This window comes from Lycium ferocissimum, chromosome 2 (assembly GCF_029784015.1).
Source record: "Lycium ferocissimum isolate CSIRO_LF1 chromosome 2, AGI_CSIRO_Lferr_CH_V1, whole genome shotgun sequence".
Lineage (NCBI taxonomy): Eukaryota > Viridiplantae > Streptophyta > Magnoliopsida > Solanales > Solanaceae > Lycium > Lycium ferocissimum.
The window spans coordinates 46,955,013-46,981,157 of NC_081343.1; the positions used below are offsets into that span (position 1 = coordinate 46,955,013).

At 36.0% G+C, this 26,145-nt stretch overlaps 2 protein-coding genes and 1 pseudogene across 2 annotated transcripts; 1 reads left to right on the forward strand and 2 right to left on the reverse strand.

The window, feature by feature from the left end:
• Window positions 1–1,750: 1,750 nt before the first annotated feature.
• On the forward strand, window positions 1,751–10,244 carry LOC132040737 (pyrroline-5-carboxylate reductase). The gene is made up of 9 exons (XM_059431408.1): window positions 1,751–1,941; window positions 2,133–2,370; window positions 3,657–3,705; window positions 4,983–5,001; window positions 5,142–5,217; window positions 6,222–6,294; window positions 8,381–8,501; window positions 8,710–8,815; window positions 9,811–10,244. The coding sequence occupies exons 2-9, from the start codon at window positions 2,170–2,172 to the stop codon at window positions 9,997–9,999; spliced, it is 834 nt and encodes a 277-aa protein (XP_059287391.1). The 5' UTR covers window positions 1,751–1,941; window positions 2,133–2,169; the 3' UTR covers window positions 10,000–10,244.
• A 2,094-nt stretch (window positions 10,245–12,338) lies between these two features.
• LOC132040711 (uncharacterized) lies at window positions 12,339–14,596 on the reverse strand (annotated as a pseudogene).
• A 9,519-nt stretch (window positions 14,597–24,115) lies between these two features.
• Window positions 24,116–25,695, reverse strand: LOC132040717 (tRNA (guanine-N(7)-)-methyltransferase). The gene is given in 2 exon segments (XM_059431386.1): window positions 24,116–24,664; window positions 24,666–25,695. Coding segments are annotated over 2 exon segments (765 nt in total). The 5' UTR covers window positions 25,313–25,695; the 3' UTR covers window positions 24,116–24,546.
• Window positions 25,696–26,145: the final 450 nt, after the last annotated feature.

Consider the following 26,145-nt stretch of genomic DNA (forward strand, 5'->3'; position numbering starts at 1 on the left):
CCCGAAACTTCTAATTAAGGAAGAAACAATCTCATTCGCTGCACATATCTTTTAGTAGTTCCATGTTATTAGTTTGGAACGCTTTAACTGAAATATTAACTTTGAATGTGAAATGGACAGTAGAAGAAATTTCAACATTGAAATGCAAAATGCATCCCATTACCTTTCCCTCGTCTATTTTAACTTGTCATGTATTGACTTAACACAATTTTTAAGGAATCATAAATAGAATGACAATTTTACTATATCACCCCTAATTATTACTAATTCATCTCATTGAAATAAATCAAATATATTTTAAAATTTGGGTAGCCACTAACAATTCCTTAAAGTTTCTAACCCAATAATTAATAATAAGGGTAAAAACGGTGTGTGGGAGTATTTTTTTTTTTTTTTTTTAAACAAGGCATCCCATGGCTTAGTTAGAACAAGTTAACTGATGAAATGCTAGTTTTATCAAATTTCTATGAAGGAATATATATGTAGAGAGAGATGATTCGGAACGAAATTATACGCGGTAAGGTGAGAGTAGCTTTCATGGCGGACAAGATGAGGGAAAATAAAGGATGAGATGGTTCGGGCATATGAAGAGGGTGCATAGATGCACCAATAAGTAGGCGTGAGAGTTGGTTGTAATCGAAGTTAGGAGAGGTAGAGATAGGTCGAAGAAGAACAGAATATGACACAACGTCAACTTACTGAGGATATGATCCTAAGATATGAAAAGGTTGAGGATTGTGATAGAATGTTAGTATGTAGTTGAGTGTTGCCACACTTTATATGGGAAGGCAGAGGCAGCCTCCTCTCCTCTTCTTCTTATGAGTAGTGCAGTATTATTTGGTAATCACAGTAGTTTTTTTTTTTTAAATTTTTTTTTTAATGTGTATTACTACGTGTTGTTCTATTTGCTTTATATCTTGCAATTTTGTTATCATATTTTCTTGCAACATCGATTCAAATTTTTTTCTTTTGAGTTTAGTGTCTATCGAAAACAATCTCTCTATCGATAAAGGGATAAGATTTATGTACATCCTACTCTCCATGTACACTTATTGAGTATGATGTTGTTTTTGTTGAATACATGCATGGATATCATTCCTCTTGGTTTTATCCTTTAGGGACGACCTAAATCATGTTATAGTCTATCACAGGCAAACTGATCTGATTATCAAAAAAGAGACTTTTTTTTTTAGTGGCTGGGATGGAAGTTGAGAGCATGTGGTCCTAAGTTTTATTTTGTCTTTGTCTAACACTACAGAGACAAGTGTGAGATGGATAGGATTTCTAGTTTTAAATAGCTAGTATAGAGCCAAACGTGTATAAAAAATACTCATATAGTGGACCTCAATTAATTTGGAATCAGCCATAGTTAATTTGATTAAGAGAAATATTTGAAGTTCTAAATCTTGTAGTCGTGGTTGATATATGTTTGGTCTATGTAAGCTATCCTAAGACAATAATCTATCAAAAATATGCTCAGTTAATCCCAAAAATACTTGTCATGTTTTACTTTTGAGAGTTAAACTATACGAACTTTAACTAATATTTTAATATATATTTTTTCATCATATTAATATGCAAAAATTTGCAATTTATAATAGTATTTTTTGTTTAATTTTTTAATATTTAAATTTTAATGTTAAATTTTTAATTTAATTTACAAAAATTAGTCAATCAACTCTCGGAAAGTAAAACAAGACAGTTAATATGGAACGGACGATAGAAGTATGTGTTTTCTATATTTCACAGTATCTTTTTAAGCTAGTACGACATGGATCGAAAAAGAGATATGAACATGTATACTTGATTTAAAATAACAATAAAACTGCAAATAAGTACAGAATATAAGGACTAAACAGTCAGTTAGCAAAGTAAATAGGAAGTTGAGTAATGCGTTAAACCACAATATCAGGTTTTCCTGGACTTCTTCACTGATTTTAGGTTTGTCACCTTCGCTTTTCCTCCTGATTTCTTAATCGTTTTCTTTTGTATTTCTTGTTTCTAATTCTGGGTTTCAATTGGATCATCTTATGCTACTGTTTATTTGGGAATTCTATTTTGCATTCTAGATGTTCGATGAAATGCTTCAGTGAATTTCTGACTCTTGTTTTCCTCTTTGTTGTTGTTTTCAGGAGAAACGTAAAATCTTACTATTTCATAGTTTTTGCAATGGCGAATGTTTGTCCGATTCCAAGCGATTCATACAAGGTGGGGTTCATAGGAGCTGGAAAAATGGCTGAAAGCATAGCTAGAGGTGTTGTTAAATCTGGGATATTGCCTGCTAATCGTATTCGAACAGCTCATAGTGGATCGGCTCGTCGTACTGCTTTTGAGTCTATTGGGGTTACTGTATTTGAGAATAATAACCAGGTACCCTTATACATTGTCAATCTTGAATGCCTATCTGCTATTATTTAGTATAATAATTTTCACTTTTAATGTACACTCGTGTATTACTATCTGGTGCTGCATTTGTTTTGTATCTTGCTATTTTGCTGTCTTATTTTATTTTGAGTCGAGTGTCTATTGGAAACAGCCTCTCTACCTCACAAGGTAGGGGTAAGGTCTGCGTACATCTTACCCTCCCCAGACCCCACTTGTGGGATTACACCGGGTGTGTTGTTGTTGTGTGTGTGTGTCTATATATATATATATATATATATATATATATATATATATATATATATATATAGTTCTCGTCTTTATGAAAGCTTCTTACTTAATTTTTAGTGTACCCATAAAACTAGTTTTTAGTGTACCCATAAAACTTTTGGACAGAAGATTGGGTGACATTTGTAAAGAACCATATTATTGGCTGGGTGGTTCTCTACCTTTTGGTATACGGCTTGTATACTGAAGTTATAAGAAGAAAAAAGAAACCGTATAGTAGGCCTTAACTCATTTTATTTGGATATCGATTCCTCATTTCTTAATTGATAAAAAAGGATCTTAAAGAAACAGGACAATCTTGAATTGATCATATGTGTTTTTCTTCCCAAATTGATTTGATCATATGTTCAGACTACAAGATTAGTCTAATTAATAAATGCTTCAAGTTATTGATGTTTTCAAGCTCTCCTTGTAGGCTATTAATAGGACAACCAAAGTTTTTAATTTTTGATAAGTTACATTATGGGTAAAAGAAACATTTGCTGCTGGGACTAACTGACTTATTACTTGGAGTGATGCAAGACAAGTTACCCTGAATACGTCAAAGGAGAAAACTTTTTCAGATAAAATAGTAACTATAATACAAAGCAAAGTTCTTGGATTAAGATTGACCTCAAAATTTTTGTTCAAGCAAGGAGACTCACCATTAAAAACCTGCCTTGACAAATACTTAGCAATTGCTATCTCAGCAGCACCTCACGCCTCACGGTCATATCATCATAGGAATAACAAAAAATTATACTCTCTTCTTTCTCTAGTCTCATACATAATATTTTTTGTTTGTTTTTTCTGGAAATCTTTCTTACATTAAAAAACTAATAAATGGAGCCTGCATTCTAAAGTATATTTTCTTTATTCTTTTTGGTAAAATGAAAAATCTGAGATCTAGTTACTGAATCTAGTTTTCTCACTTTACCTCTCTTATAACTTTTTATTGGTTCCTTGAAGATTCTTATTTTACATGTTTCTGTTTTTTGTCAGAGCAGGTGGTTGAAGACAGTGATGTGATTATATTCTCTCTGAAGCCTCAAGTGGGTATGGTTCAACTCTTTTCCTTTCTCTCTCTTCTCATCTCCTTGTTAAAGAAAAAGAATCTTTTGTATGCTTTTCCTTTCAACACTTGCGGGAGAATTTGAAGTCTATTTTTCCGCAATAATTTTGTTTCTGTTTTGATGGTCGGAAAGTTTCAATTTTGTGAAAAAGTACAGCAAAATAAGTGAAAGAACATTTTTTAGCAAAATAAGTGAAAGAACCTTTTTTCAATTAGATGTTAGAACTAAGCAACCGTAAGATGAAACTGTGAACAACCTATTGTAAAAAGGGATCATTTGATTGACTGCATAAGAAAAATAATCTTTGCAACCTATTGTAAAAAGGGATCATTTGATTGACTGCATAAGAAAAATAATCTTTGCATGACATTCCACATAACTAATACAACTTTCTGCCGATACAACTCTGTGTTACTAATTTAATGTCTGGATAACTAATACAACGTTATGATTCACGGTATAAAACTATGCTTAAGTAATGTCAACATTTGATTCTCCATAATTGGAAAAATTGTTTGAGATGATTTGGCAATGTCTTACTTAAACTTCAAAATGCACCAGTCTTAGGTGCAGCTTTGTGGTGATTGAGATGCTACTAAGGGATAAGATTGACCTAATACTCACATGGAGGGAATTGTCTTAAAAGATACAATATCTCAGAGTCGATGTGGATTTAGCTGAAGCAATGGATTCATATAGGCAATACCATATAGTTGGGGTTAAAGTTTAGCAGTTGTTACGGTTACATTATGTCAAAATGCACCAGTAAGCTTTGTGGTGATTGATTTGGAGATTGACCTCTCACATGGAGTTTTAAAAGATAAGTCCAAGCAATGGATTCATATAGGCAATTTTAGTTAAAGTTTAGCTGTTTACATTATGTCAGCAGTAAGTGTGAGATTTGGAGAACCTCTAGTTTTAGAAAGTCCATGACTTTTTTCAGATAAGTCTGTTCTTTCTGTTTTGCACTTATAAAAAGAAAGAACCGTACTTAAAAAAAGTGCTTGAATAAAAGTATATAGAGGATTTATATCACCAACCTTACTATTTTGATATTATATAGAGGATTTATATCACCAAACCTTACTATTTTGATATTTAGGCACACTTAGTTGAGTGATTGATATATTTTTGTTTTGCTTCTCTTGTGGGAATTTTAGGCAAAGACGCTGCAGTTGCCAGATTTATTGCTTTTTCATATTATTGTATGTTTTGAAAATTAGTGGTGATTCTGCTGTTCTACTCACTTTTTGAATGCAGTTAAAAATGTGGTGTCACAGTTCTGCTGTTCTGCTCAAGTTAAAGGATTTGCAGGTTTGTGTGCAAATGGTGTAAGAGCTTCTCATAATATTCCTCAACAAGTAGAAACACGGAAACTCCCTTTCAAGGTCTCAAGTTCAGCTTGAAACAATTTCTGAGGGCATCGGACCTGGGATCCTCTCAGAAAGACCTTCTGGTGTCGGTTGCTGCTGGTCTTAAGTTAAAGGATTTGCAGGTTTGTGTGCAAAGAGACTCGGACACACACAGTCTCAATCAAAAAAAAAAAGAAGTAGAAACACGGAAACAAGCTTTTCAATTTAGATGCAATAGTTTCAGGAGCTGCCTTTGACTCATAAGGAAAACTTGTTGAGAATCACGCAAATCACCGTAAAGTAACAAATAGGAAAGCTTAAATCATGGCAAAACTCTAGACTAAACAAAATAGGACTGTTAATCCATCTCCATCAAGAAACTATTGAAAGGAAAGATATAATAGTTCTTAATATACTGATGATAAATACTTAATATGCGTATGTGAAGAAGAAAAATGACCCTTAGGTCTAAACCACAAAAGCTAGCTTATTAGATTAGGATTATCCAAGACCATATGGGAGAACAAAAATCCACTTTCTCAACCAATGTGGGAAAATCTAATACCCCACGTATCCAAGACCCGTGGGTCTTTTGTTAGTGATGCAACATAGGACAAGTCACAATAATGTCATTTGGGTACCATGGTGTCTTTAAATCTTATGTGGTTTGCAATATAGTTGATTAACAATCACCTAAAGTACATAGTTGAAAGATGGATAATTTCTCTCTTTTTTTATTTTATTACGATTTTCTTCCATTGAGCTCATTGCTGCCTTGCAACCTAACATCCCAGTTTTTTTCAAATCAATGACATATTCTTCTTGTAATTCCAAAAAGGTGCCTAGCTTCTTTGACATTGGGAACTTTAAAATTGGCTCAGTAAAGATCTTTTATTTCCTTAATCATATTTTCTAGAAACAAAGGTGAAATCAGCTATTCAATTTATTGACAATCAGCTCACATGCCTAAGCTTTTCATGCCTCTTAGTGTCTACTGAAGCTTACCTGTATATTTGCTCGAGTAAAGCGTAAGACAACAAGATGCCCACAAGCATGCATATCTTGTCATTCACTTTGTTGATTCAATTTGCTAGTTTTCTTAAACCCATTTTGCTGAAGCATATTCTATTTTTTTCCTCTTCTCAAGGAATGGGCAGGTCAAGGCCGATTTATTAGGGTGATGCCAAACACTCCCTCTGCTGTTGGTGAAGCCGCCACTGGTAAATGAGAAATAAATACTGATATTTGAGGCCTGTTACAGTTCTACTTGATTTGCTCCGTCAAATATAATACTCCTGAGTGAATTCCTCTCCCTGTACACAGGAGCTCTGATTTTGTCCAAGGATTAACTTCGGAAATAGATATACCAAATGCTTGTTGTTTATGTATTGAAGTGATTCTATCTTCTTTGAAGTGGTTAATAAAAGAGGCCTCCTACTGATTTTATGATCGTTAGATGTTTTTGAAGATGGAATTGACAAAATCTGGACGAATATACTGTCCATGAATTTTTACATGTATACTTCCAGATCCTACTTCAAAGTGCATCCAAATAAAATTTTGAGTTGTTAGAATCTATGTTGCTCGGACTCTTCACTTTTGGTGCCGCACCCGTGTCGACATGACACAGGTGTGGGATCCATACCCGATCTGGTCAACCAATTTTGGGTACTTTGACCAAAATCGAGGGAGAAATTCCGGACAGATTCAATGATTTATGTAATCAAAACAAAAGCTATGGTGAATTGAAGAAAATGGAATAACTTGTATATAGAAATTTCTATGTCACTCCTTTTCCTTTTTATCTCCTTCCGAGATTCTCCTCTTAATCAATATTTTCTCCTCAATTTTTCCACATAATATCTCATAATTTAGATTTTATAACTCTATTTTAGAATTTTGAATTATTTTTTGCCGAATCCCCGCATCCATATCCATACCTGGATCCGTAGCCACAAATCTTAAAATTTAGATCATGACGAATCCTACATCTAGATCCGTACCCGTATCCGATACCCGGGCCCGAGTCCGAGCAACATAGGTCAGTGTTGTCAAAGGCGCGCTTAAAGACCGTTTAAGCCCTGAAGCGAGGCTCAAAACATGTTGAGCGCTTCGCCTCGCTTTATGTGCGCTTCAGTGTTATCATCAAGACCCTAAGACATACTTTTCCTTCCCAGTGAGCCTCTCTTGAAGACATGACACTAGATAATTGATATTTCACTTTTGATTGTTTTTAATTGATAGTTCACTTTATCGTAATATTTTTACAATTTCTTTGTCCATATATTTGTTATTCATGCTTATTATTATTAGTCTTGGACTAAACATATATATATTTGTATGTTTGCACCATCGCGCCTTTTTTCATTAAAGCCCACACTTTATTTGCGCTTTGCGCTTAAAGCCCCAGCTGAACTTAGAGCTTTTCTGCGCTTTTCGCTTTTGATAACACTGAGTTCTGCGCTTTTCGCTTTTGATAACACTGACATAGGTTAGAACAAGGTATTATGGTAGTTGACATGAACGCCTCTACACTTTGAACGCACCATTTTACCTAATATGAATTATGACCTAGCTTAAGCTTATACACGAAGACAAAGTGCTTTACTGGATTATTATGCTTCAGCTGATTGGAATTGAGAAAAAGGATAGTTGGAGTGTGCTAATCAGGTATTCTATGGAGGAGATATTACCTCAAAGTCACTTGGCTCTCTTTTATTCAAATATCTTGAAAAAATAAGGTCTAATTTATTCGTATTATGACTTTGAAATGAGATGTCTAAAAATTTTGTCTCTTTTTTTGGATGTATTCTCGTATTTTTATTATGTATTTAGACACAAAATTTTCCGTGGATAGCTAAGCGCAAGTGTGTATACATATGTTTCTATGTGGATGTGTGTGTGTATGCTTTTGTGTAAAAGTGTGTGCATGTAAAGGTATGCAGTATGCTAGTTTGAATTTGGTGTTAGTTTTTCTGTTTATATATGCTAATTATACAATGTATTTATTGTAAACTCAGAGTATCTCCAAGTGCATATGTATGCCTGTGATTTGCATACTGTTTGTGCTTTCTGTAAATGGGAACCTATGTATATTCAAACAACTGCAGTACACAGGAACTTTACATGTTTGTGACATGAATATCTTCTCGTGGTCAATCTTTTACCTTGAAATTTTTTCTCTAGTGTTGGTTACTGAGAGACTTTTGCAATTTCAATTTTCCGATTGATTCTAATATAACTATGTCTGAGTTGTTATCAGTTATTGCTATTTAAGTATCCTTCTAATTAAGTGCCTTTATATAGTCTTTACTTTGGGGGAAAAGGCAACAGCAGAAGATGGAGAATTAATTTCCAAGTTATTTGGAGCTATTGGTAAGGTGTGGAAAGCTGATGAGAAGCTGTTTGATGCAGTTACAGGCTTAAGGTATGTTCCTTCTTTAGTGTTTCTAAAACTAGACTTATTTTCACTTAAATTTGATGCCATTGTCTGCTCCTGTGACTAGCTGTTTGTTGAGTCCGCTTTGTGATCTTAGTTCTTCCGAACTGCTTTTGCATAGACAAGCTGAGTTCATACAAAGTTGGAATCCAGTACCATTGTTAACAGCGTATATTCTTTCTCCTTGAAATGTCAGTGGTAGTGGACCAGCGTATGTTTTTCTAGCAATAGAGGCATTGGCTGATGGAGGAGTGGCTGCTGGTTTACCTAGGGAGCTTGCACTTGGACTAGCATCTCAAACCGTAAGTTAACAGTTACCCACCAATTTATTCATACACTGTCGTGCAATATGTTAGTATGGTTGTGTTCTTTGAAATAGTAAGAAGCAGGGAAATTTTTTCTTTTGCTCTCTCTGATTCAGCCTGAGATCCATTTAGATGTCAAAGTTCGTTTGTTCTATAGAGGCGAGGTGGTTGTTCACAAAGATGGTGGTTTACTTACCATCATCTACATTTTTTAGGCTATAATATTATACTCCCTCTGTCCCAAAAAGATTGTCCTCTTTTACTTTTTAGTCTGTCCCAAAAAGATTGTCCCCGTTCTATATTTAGAAACAATTTAACTTTATGAGATGATTTGCAGCCACACAAATATCTAAGGCTTGTTTTGCACCACACATTTCAAAAGTCTTCCTTTATTTCTTAAACTTTATGTTAAGTCAAAAGAGGACAATCTTTTTGGGACGGAGGGAGTAGTATATTATTTGGAAACAGCCTCTCTACCCACAAAGGTAAGGGTAAGGTCTTGGTACATCCTTCCCTCCCTAGACGCCACTTATGGGATTACACTGGGTATGTTGTTGTTGTTGTAGTATTATATACTGTATTATTTAACTTACCCTGCACCTTTTTAGATATACAAGTACAATCCTTTTTTAAGAAATGTACTAACTTGTATTCATCTTTCTACTGGCATCAATTAATGTTCTTTTCAATGCCTCAAAAAATTATATTGTGACTTAATTTAGTTAGGAAAACTACAGTAAGCATTGTTCTAACCCTCAATAAGGATAATATAGTTGTGATCATCTTTTGAGTGCTTTCTCCTTTGTTACTGATAAAGGCAAGTCATCTTTTCAACTTTTCTACATTGAACTTTTCTTGTTTACTTGAACTAAAATTTATGTGACTTGCACGCTAGTGATGCCGTGTTCAGATACTTCCTCTTCTTCAAGAGAGTAACATACATGCCCTCGAACATACTGCTGGTCGGGTGACCCACTGATTCTGTGTTGCAGGTGCTTGGAGCAGCATCAATGGTCACCGGTATGGCCAAGCATCCTGGTCAACTTAAAGATGATGTTGCATCACCAGGGGGAACAACCATTGCTGGAATTCACGAGCTGGAGAAGTCTGGGTTTCGCGGTATCTTGATGAATGCAGTTGTTGGTGCAGCTAAACGCAGTCGAGAGCTTTCTCAGAATTAATGTAATTATCTCTTAGGGTCGCGGAGAACCAGGTGGAAGCTGCTATGCCTATCAGAGTTTTGAAGTGCTAAATTATAAAGTGAAAGCTGCAGATCTTGTTGATGCATGAAAGAAATGAGGCTGTGCAATTCATTTTTGACCAAAATAAAGCACTGTATCTTTTTAAACTTTTGGACCAAAATGCCCATATTTAGTAAAGAGAACGCGGCACATTAATCACTATAAATAAAGATTATTTATAGTTATTGGCAGACTAAATATTGTGCGCATAATCATGGACAACACCGTGGCAAGAAGCTTGTTATATATGGACATCAATTATCAAAGAAGTGCTTCCACTTTTAATATGCTTATGGTATAAAGAATAGTCAATACATCATATAGCTGCAATATAAATTATTTTAGGTATGTCTCAACTAATTAAAGGGTAAAGTTTAATTACACTAAACACCTCTAATATAATTCTGTTTTAGATACACCACATGTATTTCTAAATCGAACACTTAATATCTCTATACAATGAAAATCCCACCCTTAAAATTTCTTTACTTTCTTCTTATAATAGATAATATATGGACAAAAATTGTCCTTAATTATTCTCATTCCATTTTCTCCTGCCATACAGATATAAGAAGTCACATTTGTACTACAGTCTGGTAGACTCAAATATTAAGTCTTAATAGCAAATTCTGTTTGATATTGGATCTTCCCAATTGAAGTATTACTATATTAGTTATTGCTATGGATCCGTAAAGAAGTTAAAAGATAAAGTCACGTTTTGCGCCATGCATGCTCTTAACATGCTTCACAAGATAGGCTTTAAGGTCGATCGAATAAGAGAATGAAATGATAAATGATACTGATGATAGCCTGATAGGATAACATACCACCAAGGATGTGGTGGGATGGATGAGAACTCTCCAGTTTTAATTAAAAGTCTAGAGTTCAAGCTCTGAAAATGAAAAAGTTTTCGATAGGACCTTAAAGAGGCCTTACATGACGCAAATTCAAATAGTCAAACCAAAGGTTACCAGATACTAAATAGTTAAAAAGGATGATAACATACCTTTTTTTCTCTCAGTAGCACCACACCATAATAATAACAACAACAAGTAAAGAATAAAAACAAAACAAACATAAGAATGCATGCATAATATTGTCTCAAATGGCACGGAAGAGGCCAGCTTTATTTTCAATATATTACATCAATATGTAGAGTAAACCACATACTTAAGCTTGTTCCCACGATAAAGGCTGTTTTATTTCAACACTACTCTATAACTAAACTCCACTAATGAAGACCCCTCATATTCAAAACATGATGAAAAGGAGTAGTGATTTTATGCTATAGGATCAGTTGGGGTCGAAGCAGGAGCTAATATTGTACTATAATCAGAAGAAAGTATAGGAATTTGAGTGATGGTTGGGGCAAGAGCCAAAGAATCTTCAAATATTGGAACAGTATTAGGAAATTCAGGGGATTGAGTTGGAGGAATATCTGTTGATAAAAGCAAGCGAGCTTCTGAAAAATTGACTGAATTTGATATAAAGATGATCAGACTCAGCAGATATATGACTTTGAATATCATCCACTTGGTTGAAACTTGGGAAGACATATTTTTGTATACGTAATTAAAGACAAGTGCTTATGTTTATGTTAATTTTTTCTTCGTTGATAATCTGTTTATATAGGAAGCAATAATGGTAAATAGTTGCTACTTACGAAAGATGCAATCTTCGAAAATTAAGTAGAGGGCTAGGCCTGGGTACACATTCATTAATGCGCAACAAAGAAAAAGCATATGTCCATTTTAAATATTTTAGTTATAAAAAGTTGTAGTTTGTGGTAACTTTTTATTAGTTAGTTTCTAAATATGTCCTAAATTTTAACTTAAACATGGGATGAAATCCTCCAAAAATTACAAGGTTTAACTATCGTACTTTGAACCACTTTATTCTAATTTTGCAAAATTTATTAGTAATTATTGTTATATTACGGAGATTTCAGCTAATCATTTTCATTTGTAACAGATTAAGCTTATATTATAATATCTAGTACTAAACCTACGGTATATCAGAGCTATATAGAGCTCCTTAATCTATTGGCTACGTAGCATGCAATTATTTGCTCTCAAGCTATTTTTCTTTGAATTTTCTTGATCCTAATTAAGCTAGTTCACGGACAACTTGCCTAACCTGGTGAACTTGGACTTGTTTTCCTTTTCTTGTTACTTCTTCAGTTTCATTTTACGTGGCACTATCTAATTATATGGGAGTATGAAGTTTATGAGAGGAAGACAAACTTTAAAAGTGTTTAAAATGAGCATGTTTTAAAAAGTTTGGCCTTGTATTGTGTATGAACAGGGAAAAATAAGCAGAGTGTATATACTAACTAATCATCCAAATTAAGCATTAGAAAAAATCGCAACACCAAATCAGTTAATCTCCATCACTTTCGTATTGTTGACATAGAGATTGCAGACCATTGCTAATCTTGTTTCTTTCTTCTATCTTCTTGCTGTTGGAGTCTGTGGGTGGCTTCTTCACTACGGATACTCTGACTGATGAGGACTTGAAAATGAATTTGGTATAATCATTATTGTTAAAGTTGTAATCAATAACCTTTCTCCTCTTGACATAGTAATTTTTTTCTGACTCTGAACTTTCAGAAGTAAAGAAATTGGCTAAATCAGCATCTTCCTCCTCATCAATTTCAGATTCATCGTGGATTCTTTTGACAATCTCCCTTGAATTTGATCCCTGGAAAACCGATCTTATAAGAGCTTCATCTTCTGAACCTTTGCTTCGTCTGACCGTTGCAAACCTTCGGGCATTGCATCTATGCTCACAGCTAATTGTCTCGATTTCATGGATTTCAATTCATCTAAAGCAGCAAGCATATCCATTTGTCTCTTAGAAATCAAGGTTTTATTTTCCAATGACTTTATCGGATCATCACATACTTCCAATTCAGCATCCCTTTTTTGTTTCTTCTTCTCATCTGAAAGGCTTAATGTTCCCTGACTCAATAGTATAGTCAGAATTTTTTGGATCTGTCTTAAACGTAATCTCTGTACGGCAATTTGTGCACTTCATGTAGAATCTGGAGATATGTATTCCCAAATACGTCTCGCGAGAATTGAATTTTGTGCCCTTATAGATGTAATTACCGCAATTACCACAGCGAATAGTCATAGGAAGCATCATGCGCCCATTCGTCTGCTGATGTTTTGGCTGTTTTCACCTTGGAATCTTTGTTTGGTCGAAATTTGGTGGATAATACTTGTTCAAAACCTTCCTCTCTCCCATTGCTAATTCTTTCTCCCCAAAATATCGAATCGAAGAGAAGATTTTTGAGTAAACTACAACAACAACAACAACAACAACAACAACAACATACCCAGTGTAATCTCACATGTGGGGTCAGGAAAGGATAGAGTGTGCGCTGACCTTAACCCAACCTTGACAGGCAGAGACGAGAACGATGGGTTTCTTTGGAAAACTTTGGCAGCCTTAAATATATATAGAGGAAAAGTTCCTTATTTGAGTAGGAATCGAATTGTTTTCAATTCCTAACATATAGTATATGGAAAGAAAGTTTCCTTATTAAAATAGGAATCATGTTTTAAATTCCTATGTTAATATTAAGGAATTTTACTTTTGTTCCTTGCTAGTTACAGAGGTGCTTTGTTATCAGATGTTCCATTCATTAGAAACAATGGATTGCTTCCAAGTTCCAACATTGACATAAAAAGGGTTCTTTAGTTTATTTAGACTTGAAATTGGCGTGCCAAGGAATTTTTGTATTGGCTCCTTCCCATCTATTGAACTAACAGTAACAATATTGTGCTCACACTGCTGAGCATGTCCATCAACAAAGAACCCATTGTAATCAATTCTGTTAGAGCAGGCTTAGAAAAGTGGATGAACTGCCCTCACAAATGATGAGGTACTTAAATAAATCAAAACTAGCAAATTCCATTTGATGTTGGATCTTCTTAATTACTGGGTGATAAGAGTCCAAGCTATACTTTTATTAGTTGTTGGCTCTGCGTCCTCAAAAGGTTAAGGTTAAAGTTCAAGTAATGTTATGTGTCTTGCATGCTCTAACCATGCTTCACAATATAGGCTTTACGATCGAATTGACTATGAGAATGAAGTGATAGCATGATACGGTCCATAGCACAAAGGGATGCGGTGGTATAGTTATGAACCTCCCAATTTTAATCAGACGTCTTGAGTTCGAGCTTTGGGAATGAAAGTTCTCGGTAGGAAGTGTGTTTCTTTAAATGGGCCCTACATGACACAAATAGGAATAGTCGAGCCACTAAGTATCAAATACTGAATGGTTAAAGAAAGAGGGTTGACATCATATCTTAACCTCTTTTCTTTTAGTAGCAGCACACCATAATAATAAGAAGAAGTAATAGAATAAAGACAAAACAAACATAATTAAGCACGCATAATATTATACTGTCTCAAAATGGCATCGAAGAGTCGAGAGAGAAAGGTGATTATTTTCGCTATACTAATATTTACATATATAGAAAACTAGATAATTTAGGCTATCGGAAACAGCCTCCCTACCTCCCAAGGTAGGTGTGTTGGGAATAAAATAGCCCCGCAAAATAATATTCACGGTATTAGTGATAAACGCGGAACACTAATTTATGGTTAAATTAGCAAGAATAAAATGCAAAGAATAATGACACCAAGGTTTTACGTGGGAAAACCCTTCTCGAATAAGGAAAAAACCACGGCCAAGAGGAGCAACATGTCACTATAGCAAGGAATTTTACATCTGTAGTAACGAGTATAAATACTCCTAAGACCACTACACCCACAAAAGAAAAACACTCTTTTGATTTTTCCCACCTTACTACAATATCACTCACACTCTATTTTTCTTCGCGTACTATTTTCTTACAAACATGGAATACCTCACTTTGCTCTCACTCGTATGTATTGTCTCGAGATTTTCTTGGTGTCTTTCCAAATGAAGCTTAGAACTCTATTTATAAGCTTTAAAAACGCGTGAACGGTAAACCGCGTGAATAAATAAAACGTAAGAACCGCGTTTTATACGCGTGAACAAAGCACCACGCGTATTTACTATTCAACTATGGTGGGCCCCACATGTCCGAGGGACCTACTCAACAATTCTCCCCTCCCGACGACATGGGGAAGAATGTTCTGTGAATCACCGAGAGCTCATACCAGCCTAGCTTGGAACAAACTTCAAGCTTTTGCCTCGAGACCGCCTTTGTCATCATATCACCGTATTTCCATCTCGTGTGGATTTTCTTCAATCGGGAATCTTTTTGTCTCCGTAGCATCACGAATCCGGGATATTCGACATCAATGTGTTTTGTTCTCGCATGGTACATCGAGTTCTTGCTCGGTCTATTGCACTCGACCGTCGCAATAGACAATATACTCCATTTGCCGCAATCCAAGTTTTGAAGGAATCTTCGAGCCATATCATCTTTGCCCGGCTTCAAGAGCCGCAATATACTCCGCTTCCGTCAGAGACAAGGTACACACTTCGCAACTTTGACCGCCATGATATAGCTCCCCCCGAAAAAGTAAACAAATATCCAAAAGAGGGATTTTCCGTTATCGAGGTCACCCGCCATATCGAATCCGTATAGCCGTTCAAAATTGGATTTGATCCTCCAAAACACAAGCATTCATCCGAGCTTCCTCTTAGATACCCGAGTATCCACTTCTTACCTTCCCAATGTTTTTTCCCCGGATTTTCGAGAAATCGCTAACAACACCGATCGCATGAGCAATATCTCGTCGAGCGCATACCATTGCATACATCAAACTTCCGACGGCGCAGGAATAAGGAATCTTGCCATTCTCTTTTTCCTCCGTTGTTGTAGGACACATCTTTTGCCTCGGCCGTATGACCAGGAGAAAGGTGTGCTAACCCACTTAGCATTCTTCATATCAAGCGCTCTAGTACACGTTCTATGTACCTTTCAGACAAATAAAGCTTTCTTTCATCTCTTGAACGAGTAATTCTCATGCCCAAAATCTTTAGTATGACCCAAGTCTTTCAATGCAAAAGACTTACTCAATCGTTTCTTCAACTCGTCAACTCGGAAGCATTCTTGCCTACAATCAACATATCATCCACATATAGCAAAAGGATGATAAAGTCATCATGAGAAAATCTTTGTACAAACACAAAGGATCTCAAGAAGTCTTCTTGTAGCCTTTGCTCCCCATACGACTCAAACTTCTTGTACCAATCGTCCGGGAGCTTGCTTCAATCCATATAGACTTTTCTTAAGTTTGCATACAAAATTTTCTTTACCTTTTTCCTTGAAGCCCTCAGTTTGTTCCATATAAATCTCCTCTTCTAAATCACCATGAAGAAAAGCGCCTTCACATCCATCCGCTCAATCTCCAAATCAAGACTAGCAAATAAACCAAGAACTGTCCGAATGGAGGACATTTTCACGACAGGAGAAAATATTTCGTCAAAGTCAATACCTTTCCTTTGACCAAATCCCTTAACAACCAATCTAGCTTTGTATCTGGGCTTCAAGCTGTGTTCTTCGGCTTTAACTTTGAACACCCACTTGTTCTTCAAAGCTCTCATGCCCTTAGGCAATTTCACCAACTCATAAGTATGGTTCTCATGCGAAGATTTCATCTCATCTTGCATGGCTTCGATCCATCGATCCTTGTGCTCATCTTCCATGGCCTCCTCATAACATTCAGGTTCTCCCCCATCAGTGAGTAATACATACTCATTAGGTGAATAACGGGAAGAAGGAACATGCTGTCTAGTAGACCTTCTAAGTGGAATATCTGGCTCATCCACGACTTCATAAGTAGAAGCATCTACCTCATCAATAGCAGCATCGTTATCATCATCAACATGCTGATCTGGAACATCATTCTGGGCATCACCATCGTCATCGAGCCCACCAACTTCATCAATATTTGTTTGAGGAACTTGATCAAGATTAACTAAACCTTCAGAACTTGAAGATTTTATCTTCTCCGTTTTGTTAATATCTTCAATGGTTTGATCCTCCATGAAGATAACATCACGACTTCTTATGAGCTTATTATCAATCGTATCATATAGCTCGTAACCAAACTCATCAAGGCCATAACCGATGAAGATGCACCGCCTTGTCTTAGGCGGTTAATTTTGACCTCTCATCTTTAGGCACATGTACAAAAGCTTTGCAACCAAACACTTTCAAGTGGTCATAGGAAACATCCTTGCCATACCAAACTCCGTTTGGAACATCACTTTGCAAAGCAACCGCAGGGGATAGATTAATAACATGTCACAGGTCATAACAATGCCTCACCCCAAAAGGAATTCCGGCAACTTGGTTTTCGTAAAGCAAACATCTAACTCTTTCCATCAAGGTCCCGTTCATCCTCTCTCGCTAAACCATTAAGCCGAGGAGTCTTAGGAGGAGTCTTCGGTGTCTGATACTGTTGCTTGCGATTTCGTCAAACGGTCCACAATATTTACCACCGTTATCGTACGAATACACTTCACTTCTTTCCGTTCTTTCAACCGAGGGCCCGAATCGCTAAAGACACCCAACACTTGGTCTTTAGTCTTTAAGACGTAGACCCAAAGTTTCCTTGAGCAATCATCAATAAAGGTAGCGAAGTAAAGTGCACCACCCAAAGTCCTTGTCTTCATTGGACCACATAAATCTGAATGCACCAACTCAAGCAACTCGTCTTCTTGAAGGAGGATGAGACTTGAAAGAAACTCTATTTTGTTTTCCACCAAGCAAAGGCTCACACTTTTCTAATTTAGCACTTTCGAAATTTGACAATAATTTCTTTTTGTGTAACATTTAGTCCTTTCTCGCTAACGTGGCTAAGCCTCTTATGCCATAACGTTGAAGAGCTATTGCTCTCAACCGCATTCACCATATCAACACGTGAGGCCGTAGTCCAAGATAGACCACGACGTTTTTCGCCACGAGCCACAATCATGGAACCTTTAGTAAGCTTCACTTTCCAAGACCATCGTACCGACATATCCCTCATCATCCAAAACACCAACAGAGATCAAGTGCGTACGAACATCGGGTGCATGCTTTACATTGTTTAAAACTAGTTTAGTTCCAATACTAGTTTTCAAACAAATCGTTCCAACACCACCACCCTAGATACATGGTCCTCATTACCCATGCTCAAAGTTCCAAAGTCACCCGGAGTATAGGATGAGAAAAATTCCTTCCGTGATGTCACATGAGATGCGGCACCACCGTCCACAACCCACCTTACTCATCACAAGCAATATTTATCGTATCCGCATCAAGGATAGTAACAAGATCTTCTCAGTAGTGACGACAAGCGGCAACACGATTGCCATCTTCTTTCTTTTCCTCCTTATCTCTATTCTCCTTTTTCAAAATCCGGCGTAACTTCTTTGTGTGCCCTTTTTTCCCGCAATGATAACACTCAATATCTTTAAGTCCGCTTCGATTTGCTTCTATGATGTTCTCTATTTTGAGAACCACGATTCTGCCTCTCCCCACAAAGTGTCGGTCTACCAAGACATCCGATGAGGAGGAACCTTGAGATTTTCTTCTCATCTCTTCATTTAAAAGACTCGCTCTTGGCAAGATCCATAGAGATCACACCATCCGGGAGCGACTTGATAATGAAGTTCTAATAATTTCCCAAGAATCCGGTAGGGAACCAAGTAGAAACAAGCCTTGAATTTCTTCATCAAAGTTAATGCCCATAGCGATAATCGGTTCATGATCCCCCGAAAAATATTCGGATGATCCGTCATTGCGAACCATCGTGGTATTTTAAACCCGATTTGCTTTATCAAAAACATCTTGTTGTTACCGGTTTTCGAGCATACAAACTTTCAAGATGCTCCCATAGGTCCGAGTACGTGTCTCCCAAATATGGTTCAACACATTATCGTCAACCCACTGTCTAATAAAGCCGCAAACCCGCCGATACAACAAATTCCACTCTTCATCCGATTTATTATCGCTTTTTATTTGCAAAGACAAAGTTGATGAAAATTCTTGACATAGAGCAAATCTTCCATTTTGCCCTTCCAAATGGCATAATTTACGCCATTTAAAGTAACCATTCTACTAGTGTTGGCTTCATCGTTTATCACAAATACAAATACTATTTTATTCGAAGACCAAAGTAATTCTTTTACGATGTGGAAGTTCGTTTGTGGCCGCAAACCATTAGCATACTCGATTTTAACCTTAGCTCGAACCACTTGTTGAATAAAATAGCCCCCGCAAAATAATATTCACTTAAGTATTAGTGATAAACGCGGAACACTAATTTATGGTTAAATTAGCAAGAATAAAATACGTAATGACACCAAGGTTTTACGTGGAAACCCTTGAATAAGGGAAAAAACCACGGCAGAGGAAAATGATATCACTATAGTAAGGAATTTTACACTTTGGTAGTAACGAGTATAAATACTCCTAAGACCACTCACACCCACAAAAGAAAAACACTCTTTTGATTTTTCCCACCTTACTACAATATCACTCACACTCTATTTTTCTTCGCTACGTACTATTTTCTTACGATCTATGGAATACCTCACTTTTGCTCTCACTCGGATGTATTCCGAGATTTTCTTAATGGTGTCTTTCCAAATGAATCTTAGAACTCTATTTATAAGCTTCGGAAAACGCGTGAGCAGTACACACGCGTGAACGACACCGCGTGAACGAAACCGTGAACAGGTCGGTTGCAAACGAGAATCGGCTTTTATACGCGTGAACAGTACCACGCGTATTTACTATTCAACTATGGTGGGCCCCACATGTCTGAGGGACCTACTCAACAAGGTGTAAGGTCTGCATATACTCTACCCTCCCCAGACCCCACCTTTGAGATTTTACTGGATATGTTGTTGTTGTTTTGTTGAGCCCGGCTGCATTATTTTACATAATACTCCATAAATAAACTTCATTAATATTCAAGACCCCCTTAATCAAAACATGAACTAGGAGTAGTGATTTATGTCATCATCAGAGGACATAGAGCCGAAGCCATAGGAATTTGAGGGATGAGGAGGAAAGAGCCAAAGAATCTTCTAATATTGGGAATTCAGGGGCTTCAGTTGGAGGACTTTGATAACAAAGAAACGAGCTTCTGAAAAATTGACCTAGTTTGATATAAAGAGCAACAAACTTATCTTGGGAAAAGTTCGGTGTATTTTGGTGGCACTACTCAGGATGTGCAAGATAGTATATTATCTCTTCTTGTTTACTCTTGTGGTGAACTACCATTCAAGTATTTAGGAGTGCCTCTTTCCACCAAGAAATTGACTATGGCCCAGTGGCTGCCTCTGATTGAGAAGATAACTGCAAAAATTTCTTCCTGGACAGCAAAGAAGCTATCATATGCTGGAAGACTACAATTGGTTCAGGCTATTTGGTATTCGGGCATATTGGGCCCAAATGTTCATACCTAGCAAAGTTCTCAAAGCTATTGAGTCATACTGCAGGAGCTATGTTTGGTCTGGGACAAATGTAATCACTAAAAAAGCTCCTGTAGCTTGGGAAAGGGTGTGTACTCCATAATCAGTAGGTGGCTCAACTTGACAAATTTACAACTTTGGAACAAGGCTGCTATAGCCAAAACCTTTTGGGATTTGGAACATAAACAAGATAAACTTTGGATAAGGTGGATTCATGCCTTCTATATCAAGGATCAGCAGTTTCATGAAGCTCAACCACCTCAGCAAGCTCGCTGGATGGTAAGGAAAATTCTGGAAACTAGAGTATTGACTGAGCAAATTCAGCACAACCCCTCTATTGGAAAGTCTCTCATTAGAAATATATATCTCCAGTTGCTTGGATCCCACCAAAGGCCTCCATGGAAGTGCTTGATGTTCAGTAACACTGCCAGACCAAAAGCAATTTTTACTATGTGGTTACAGATACAACATAGATTACTAACTAAAGATAAGCTACATAGCTGGGGGATGGATGTTTAGGTAGATTGTGCCTTGTGCCAAAGTCATCAGGAAACCAGAGATCACTTGTTTACTAGTTGTGATATCACTGTAGCAATTTGGAAGAAACTCTTACTCTGGTCACAAAACCAGTTTGATGCTAGCAGCTGCTGGAATCAACACCCCGAGCAAATCATTCAGAAGGGGAAAGGGAAATCTCAAAGAGCTCAAATATTTAAAATGCTATATGCCGAGTTTATCTATGCTATTTGGATGGAGAGAAACCAGAGAGTTTTTTACAAAAGAGTAGAGGATAAGGCCTAATTGCTAGAGAGGTGGCTTATGTGTGTGATGTTCGAGCTAGCAAAAGGGTTGCGACTCTTCATCGTCCAAAGAAGCTTATTCTAAAAGTGTAATAGTTTACTCTCTTTTTTGTGTGAATGTAGTCCTGATAAGAAAATAGCAAGTGAGTATAAACTTGCTATAGATTTGTGATTATTCACTGGTGATTAATACAAAATTCGGTTACCAAAAAAAAAAGAGCATCAAACTTAGCAGATATAGGACTTTGAATACCATCAACTTGGTTGATACTTGGGATGACATATTTCTTCCCTATACTTATACAAATATACAAGTGCTTTTGTTTACTTATTTTTCTTCATCTATGATCTATTTATATAGGAAACGATAGCAATTGGGGATTTCCGGGAAAATAAATATCTTTTCGTTGGGGTTTTTCAGGAAAAAATCATCGCGTATTCTTCCAATTCCTTATAAAAGATATTCAGTCCGTTAGAATAGAAGTTAAAGAGGATATTTATGCTCGTCGTGTTCTTTATATGGACATCCGAGGCCAGGGGTCCATTCCACTCGACCCGTCATCGATGAGAATTTGGCGCCACGAGAAATTGAACAAAAGGCCGTCGAATTAGCCTATTTCTTGTGTGTACCAATTGAAGTATTTTGAGAGAACGTTCATTCAATTAAAGAAAACGTATATGAAAGAACCATAAAACGAAACTCTTTTTATGGTCTTTATGCGTATGCAAACCCACGCAATTCAATAACAAATAAAAAATCGAAATAATAGATTCATTTCAGATGGCAAACCATTTTGAAATCAAGAATTTTTTTTTAGTTCAATATTTGTTGGAATTAACACTTTAGATCTAGATAGATCGTATTTTGTAAATTTTAAATTTTAAATTCTTCCTTTTGTATTCTTTAATGACCAACAATTGGATTTCTTAATAAATATGTAAAGACGCATATTTGGAAAATTAAGTAGAGGGCTTGGAACACATTCATGATTCATTAATGCGGAACGCCATACATACTATTTATTACTGTAATCGTTTTTATTTACAGAGGTTTCAGCTAATATTTTTTACTAACAAGTTAAGCTTATATCATAATTTTTGGTGCTAAACCTACGATGTATGAGGCAGATTTCGCTACCTAAGCAATTATTGCTGTCGAGCTGTTTTCTTTGAATTTTCTTGCTCCTAAGTCCTAAGCTAGTAATTCAAGTCGCCGAAAACTTGCCTAACTGGGTAAACTTGTACGGAATTAGTATGAAGGTCAAAAACACCCCTCTACTTTAGAAAAAAGGGCAAAAAATATTCTCCGTTACAAATTTGAGTAAAAAATATTCTTGATGTCATTAAAGTTCTCAAACATACCCCTATCTCAATGAAAATTCCAAATGACCCAAAATAACACGATTTCATTTTTTAAGCCCGCTTCATTTAAATCCGACCGAACTAAATAAAAAATCCATATGGATTATCTGCTCATGTTTCAGCAATTTACGTGAATGACCTCATAAGAGCAATGCATTATTTTCCAAATTTTAATGGCTCCACTCTGGTGGCCTGAGATATACCAGTTAGCTTCCAGCCAATCAAAGAATATGCAACCGACAAGTGAAAGGATGAAGTCAAACGGAAGTTGTGATGTGTCGATGACAACAAGGCACTCCTCATTGATGCTCTAAACAACAAGCATTACAACAACACCAATAATAATTTCGCCAGTTAGGTCATTCACGTAAATTGTTGAAATAAGAGCGGGTAACCTATATGGGGTTTTTATTTAGTTGGGTCAAGTTAAAATAGAGCGGGTTTAAAAAATGAGATCATGTTATTTTGGGGAATTTGGGAATTTCCATCAAGATATGGATATATTTGAAAACTTTAATGACGGGAGGGGTATTTTTGACCCAAATTCGTAATGGAGGATATTTTTAGCTTTTTTTCAAAAGTAGAGGGGCATTTTTCATCCTTCTACCCTTAAAAACAAGACACTGACATCTCTTAAACATGTCATCATATTTTTAGTGGTTATAAAGGCATGCTATTAAAAGGTACAATTAAATTCTTAAGTTTAATTATTTTTAAATATAGAAATGTGACGTTTTATTTGGAACAAACGGAAAAAGAAAGAGTGCTACATTAAAAAATAAAAATTGAGAGATTATTAGTTAGGAGGGAAAACAGAGTAAAATTAGAAAAATAATTTACATTGGGATAAGCTCCAATATCTCTGACTTGTCCATGAAAACCCGTTTGGAATGTTGTAAGCGTATTGAACCGCAAATTAAATTTTCACTTTCTACAGTAGTTCAATAGTGAAATTATAGAGCAACATGCAGATCAAAGATGATACACAAATGCCAATTAAAAAAACTATAAAGAAAATATTTATAAAAATGATATACTATATAGCATGTAGATTGAGAAAAGTTGATCATGTGTTGAACAAGTAGTAAGGCAATTTCAAATGAGAATGCAATTTGTCACTGTCCATTGGAAACACCATTCATGGTATATGGATTGAGAGGAACACACTATTTTTCAGCAGAAAAGTAGAGAATGGGGAAGTCTAGCCAGAGAAATCGCCACTATTTGCTGTTTCGGATCATCTCCTAGAATTAGAAATGTAGTTCATCAACTTAAATTGTAGTTATTCTAGCTGTGTACTGCATAGTTTTGCTGAGTTTTCTTTGTTGCAATTTTGGATAGCAGAGTGAGTTACTTCTACTATGGTTCTGTAATTGTTTCACACTTGGTAATGAATATTACAAAAGTTCATAAAAAAAAAAAAAAAAAAAAAAAGGGGGGGGGGGGAAGACTACATGACATAAGCGGAATACAAGTCTTTGAAGCTCAATATAAGTGCCTACTTGATCTACTACAGCTAATATTTTGTCAACAATACAACAGTCTGCTCATTCAAATTATCTCATTCTATCAAAATTCTTGATGACAATGCACAAACAGCAAACATTCTTGTGCAGTTGTGTAGCTATCAACTCAGCATATCCAGCAACAAGGAATCCATTGTAAGAAACTAAAATAAACCAAAACTAACTGCCTTCTCAGGAATGGAACAATCAAAATTAAGAAAAAATGGCAGAATCGTGATTAATCTTCATAATCTGTCACAAAGTACCTATAATTAGTTGCACAGACCGCACTTCTGTTGACTCAACAAAAGAAGACATCAATATCATCTCTTACAATCAGACAGGTATGAAGACTCGAAGCGAAGAAAGTTACAAAAATCCCCTAGAATTTGACCATGATAACTCAGCAAGTTGCAATTCGTCTATAAACAGCTCGAAATGTTTGTCCATTGTTGCGTGCTACCTTTTGTCCTTCTGTTGCACTACTGAGGAGCTTTACAACCTGATCAGCTTCAAGTTGGCTCAAACATCGGATGTTCTTCCAAACAGGATTTCATCCATTCACCAAGCTCCTCGACATCCGTTATTGTGTATATAATTCCACCAACAGCAAGCACATATGCATACTCGTCTAGCAAGAATGGACTAATAACTCGTCGACGATGATTCTTCTCTTTGAAATGGGGGTCCGGAAACAAGCAAAACATCTTTTGAAGCTGTCCTTTCCCAAAGTAATTCGGAATGTACTTCATTGAATTGGTCCGTACCACCGAAATATTCTGGTATTGACCAGGATTAGTCGTCCTCAAACCCAAAATTCGCTCCTTCACATACTCTGTCACCTTGTCTCGTAGCTCCATTCCGACCATAAGTGTATCAGGGAAAAGGGGTGCAAGGGATATTAAAAGGCCTCCAAATCCACAACCAACATCAGCAAACTGGATCTTTTTGGAAGGATATACTTTAACCATTTCAGGGTAATGTAGGGAATAATCAACCCCAGCAGGGGAAATAGGAATTGGAAAATGCGAATCACTTAATGGATTACTATGAGCACGTGCTCGATAAAATCGTTTTCTGGGCAGACCAGTTCTCTTGTTGTGTGTAGAATTTTCACCCATCCTCGTTTCCTTAATTTCTTTTAGTTTTTCCTTCCAACTGCATAACATAGCAATTACAAAAGAACATGAGCACTAAACTTCCAAGAATCTTAAAACATAACATTCATTTTTGATACATCTGATGAGTAATTATCTCCAAAACAGTATATAATAAAATTTCAAGAATGATTTGCCTCTAATTCAAGCACTTACTGTAATAATCATTAACTTGCTGATTTTGATCTCTTTTTTTTTTTAATTTTTTACTTTGCTGAACCTTTATAACGTATAAAACTGCATTAGCATATTCTATACACCAAACTATATGTCTACCTCTCTTTTTTAATAATATGGGTCTCACAATATGAACTAAAAATTTGAACTTTCTTAGATTAGAAGTTTATGTTTTAGAATGATTTCAAAATCCAACAAATGTCAGAAACTCAAAAATAAATTTCAAAAGTTCATACCAGTTTATTGAATCAAGGCTTGAGATATTGGAGTGATAGAGGAGATCAGAGGGATTAGGGGAGTAGTGTGCCCTAGGATGCTCCAATAGTTGGGCTTCACGTTTCCAACTTATCTTGGGCCTTGTCAACCATTTACACTTGAACATGATTGTCCCTATCTGGGGGTGGTCTTTAATTTTTGCCCCTCAAATAGTAGGTCTTTAATTTTTGGCCTTAGGTATTTTAAGTAATAAAAAAGTGATCGAAAATACTCTTGATATTGAAAAAACAGAAAATGAAATTTGGATCTATGACCTAATTTTGCAAAGCAAGATTTCATAGGAACTATGCCTAATCAGGCAAATTTATATAGAAATTATGTCTCATCTGGCATGGTTAAAAATATTGCGAAATTAAGTTATCCCACAGAACTATGCGGAAGAAAGCATAATT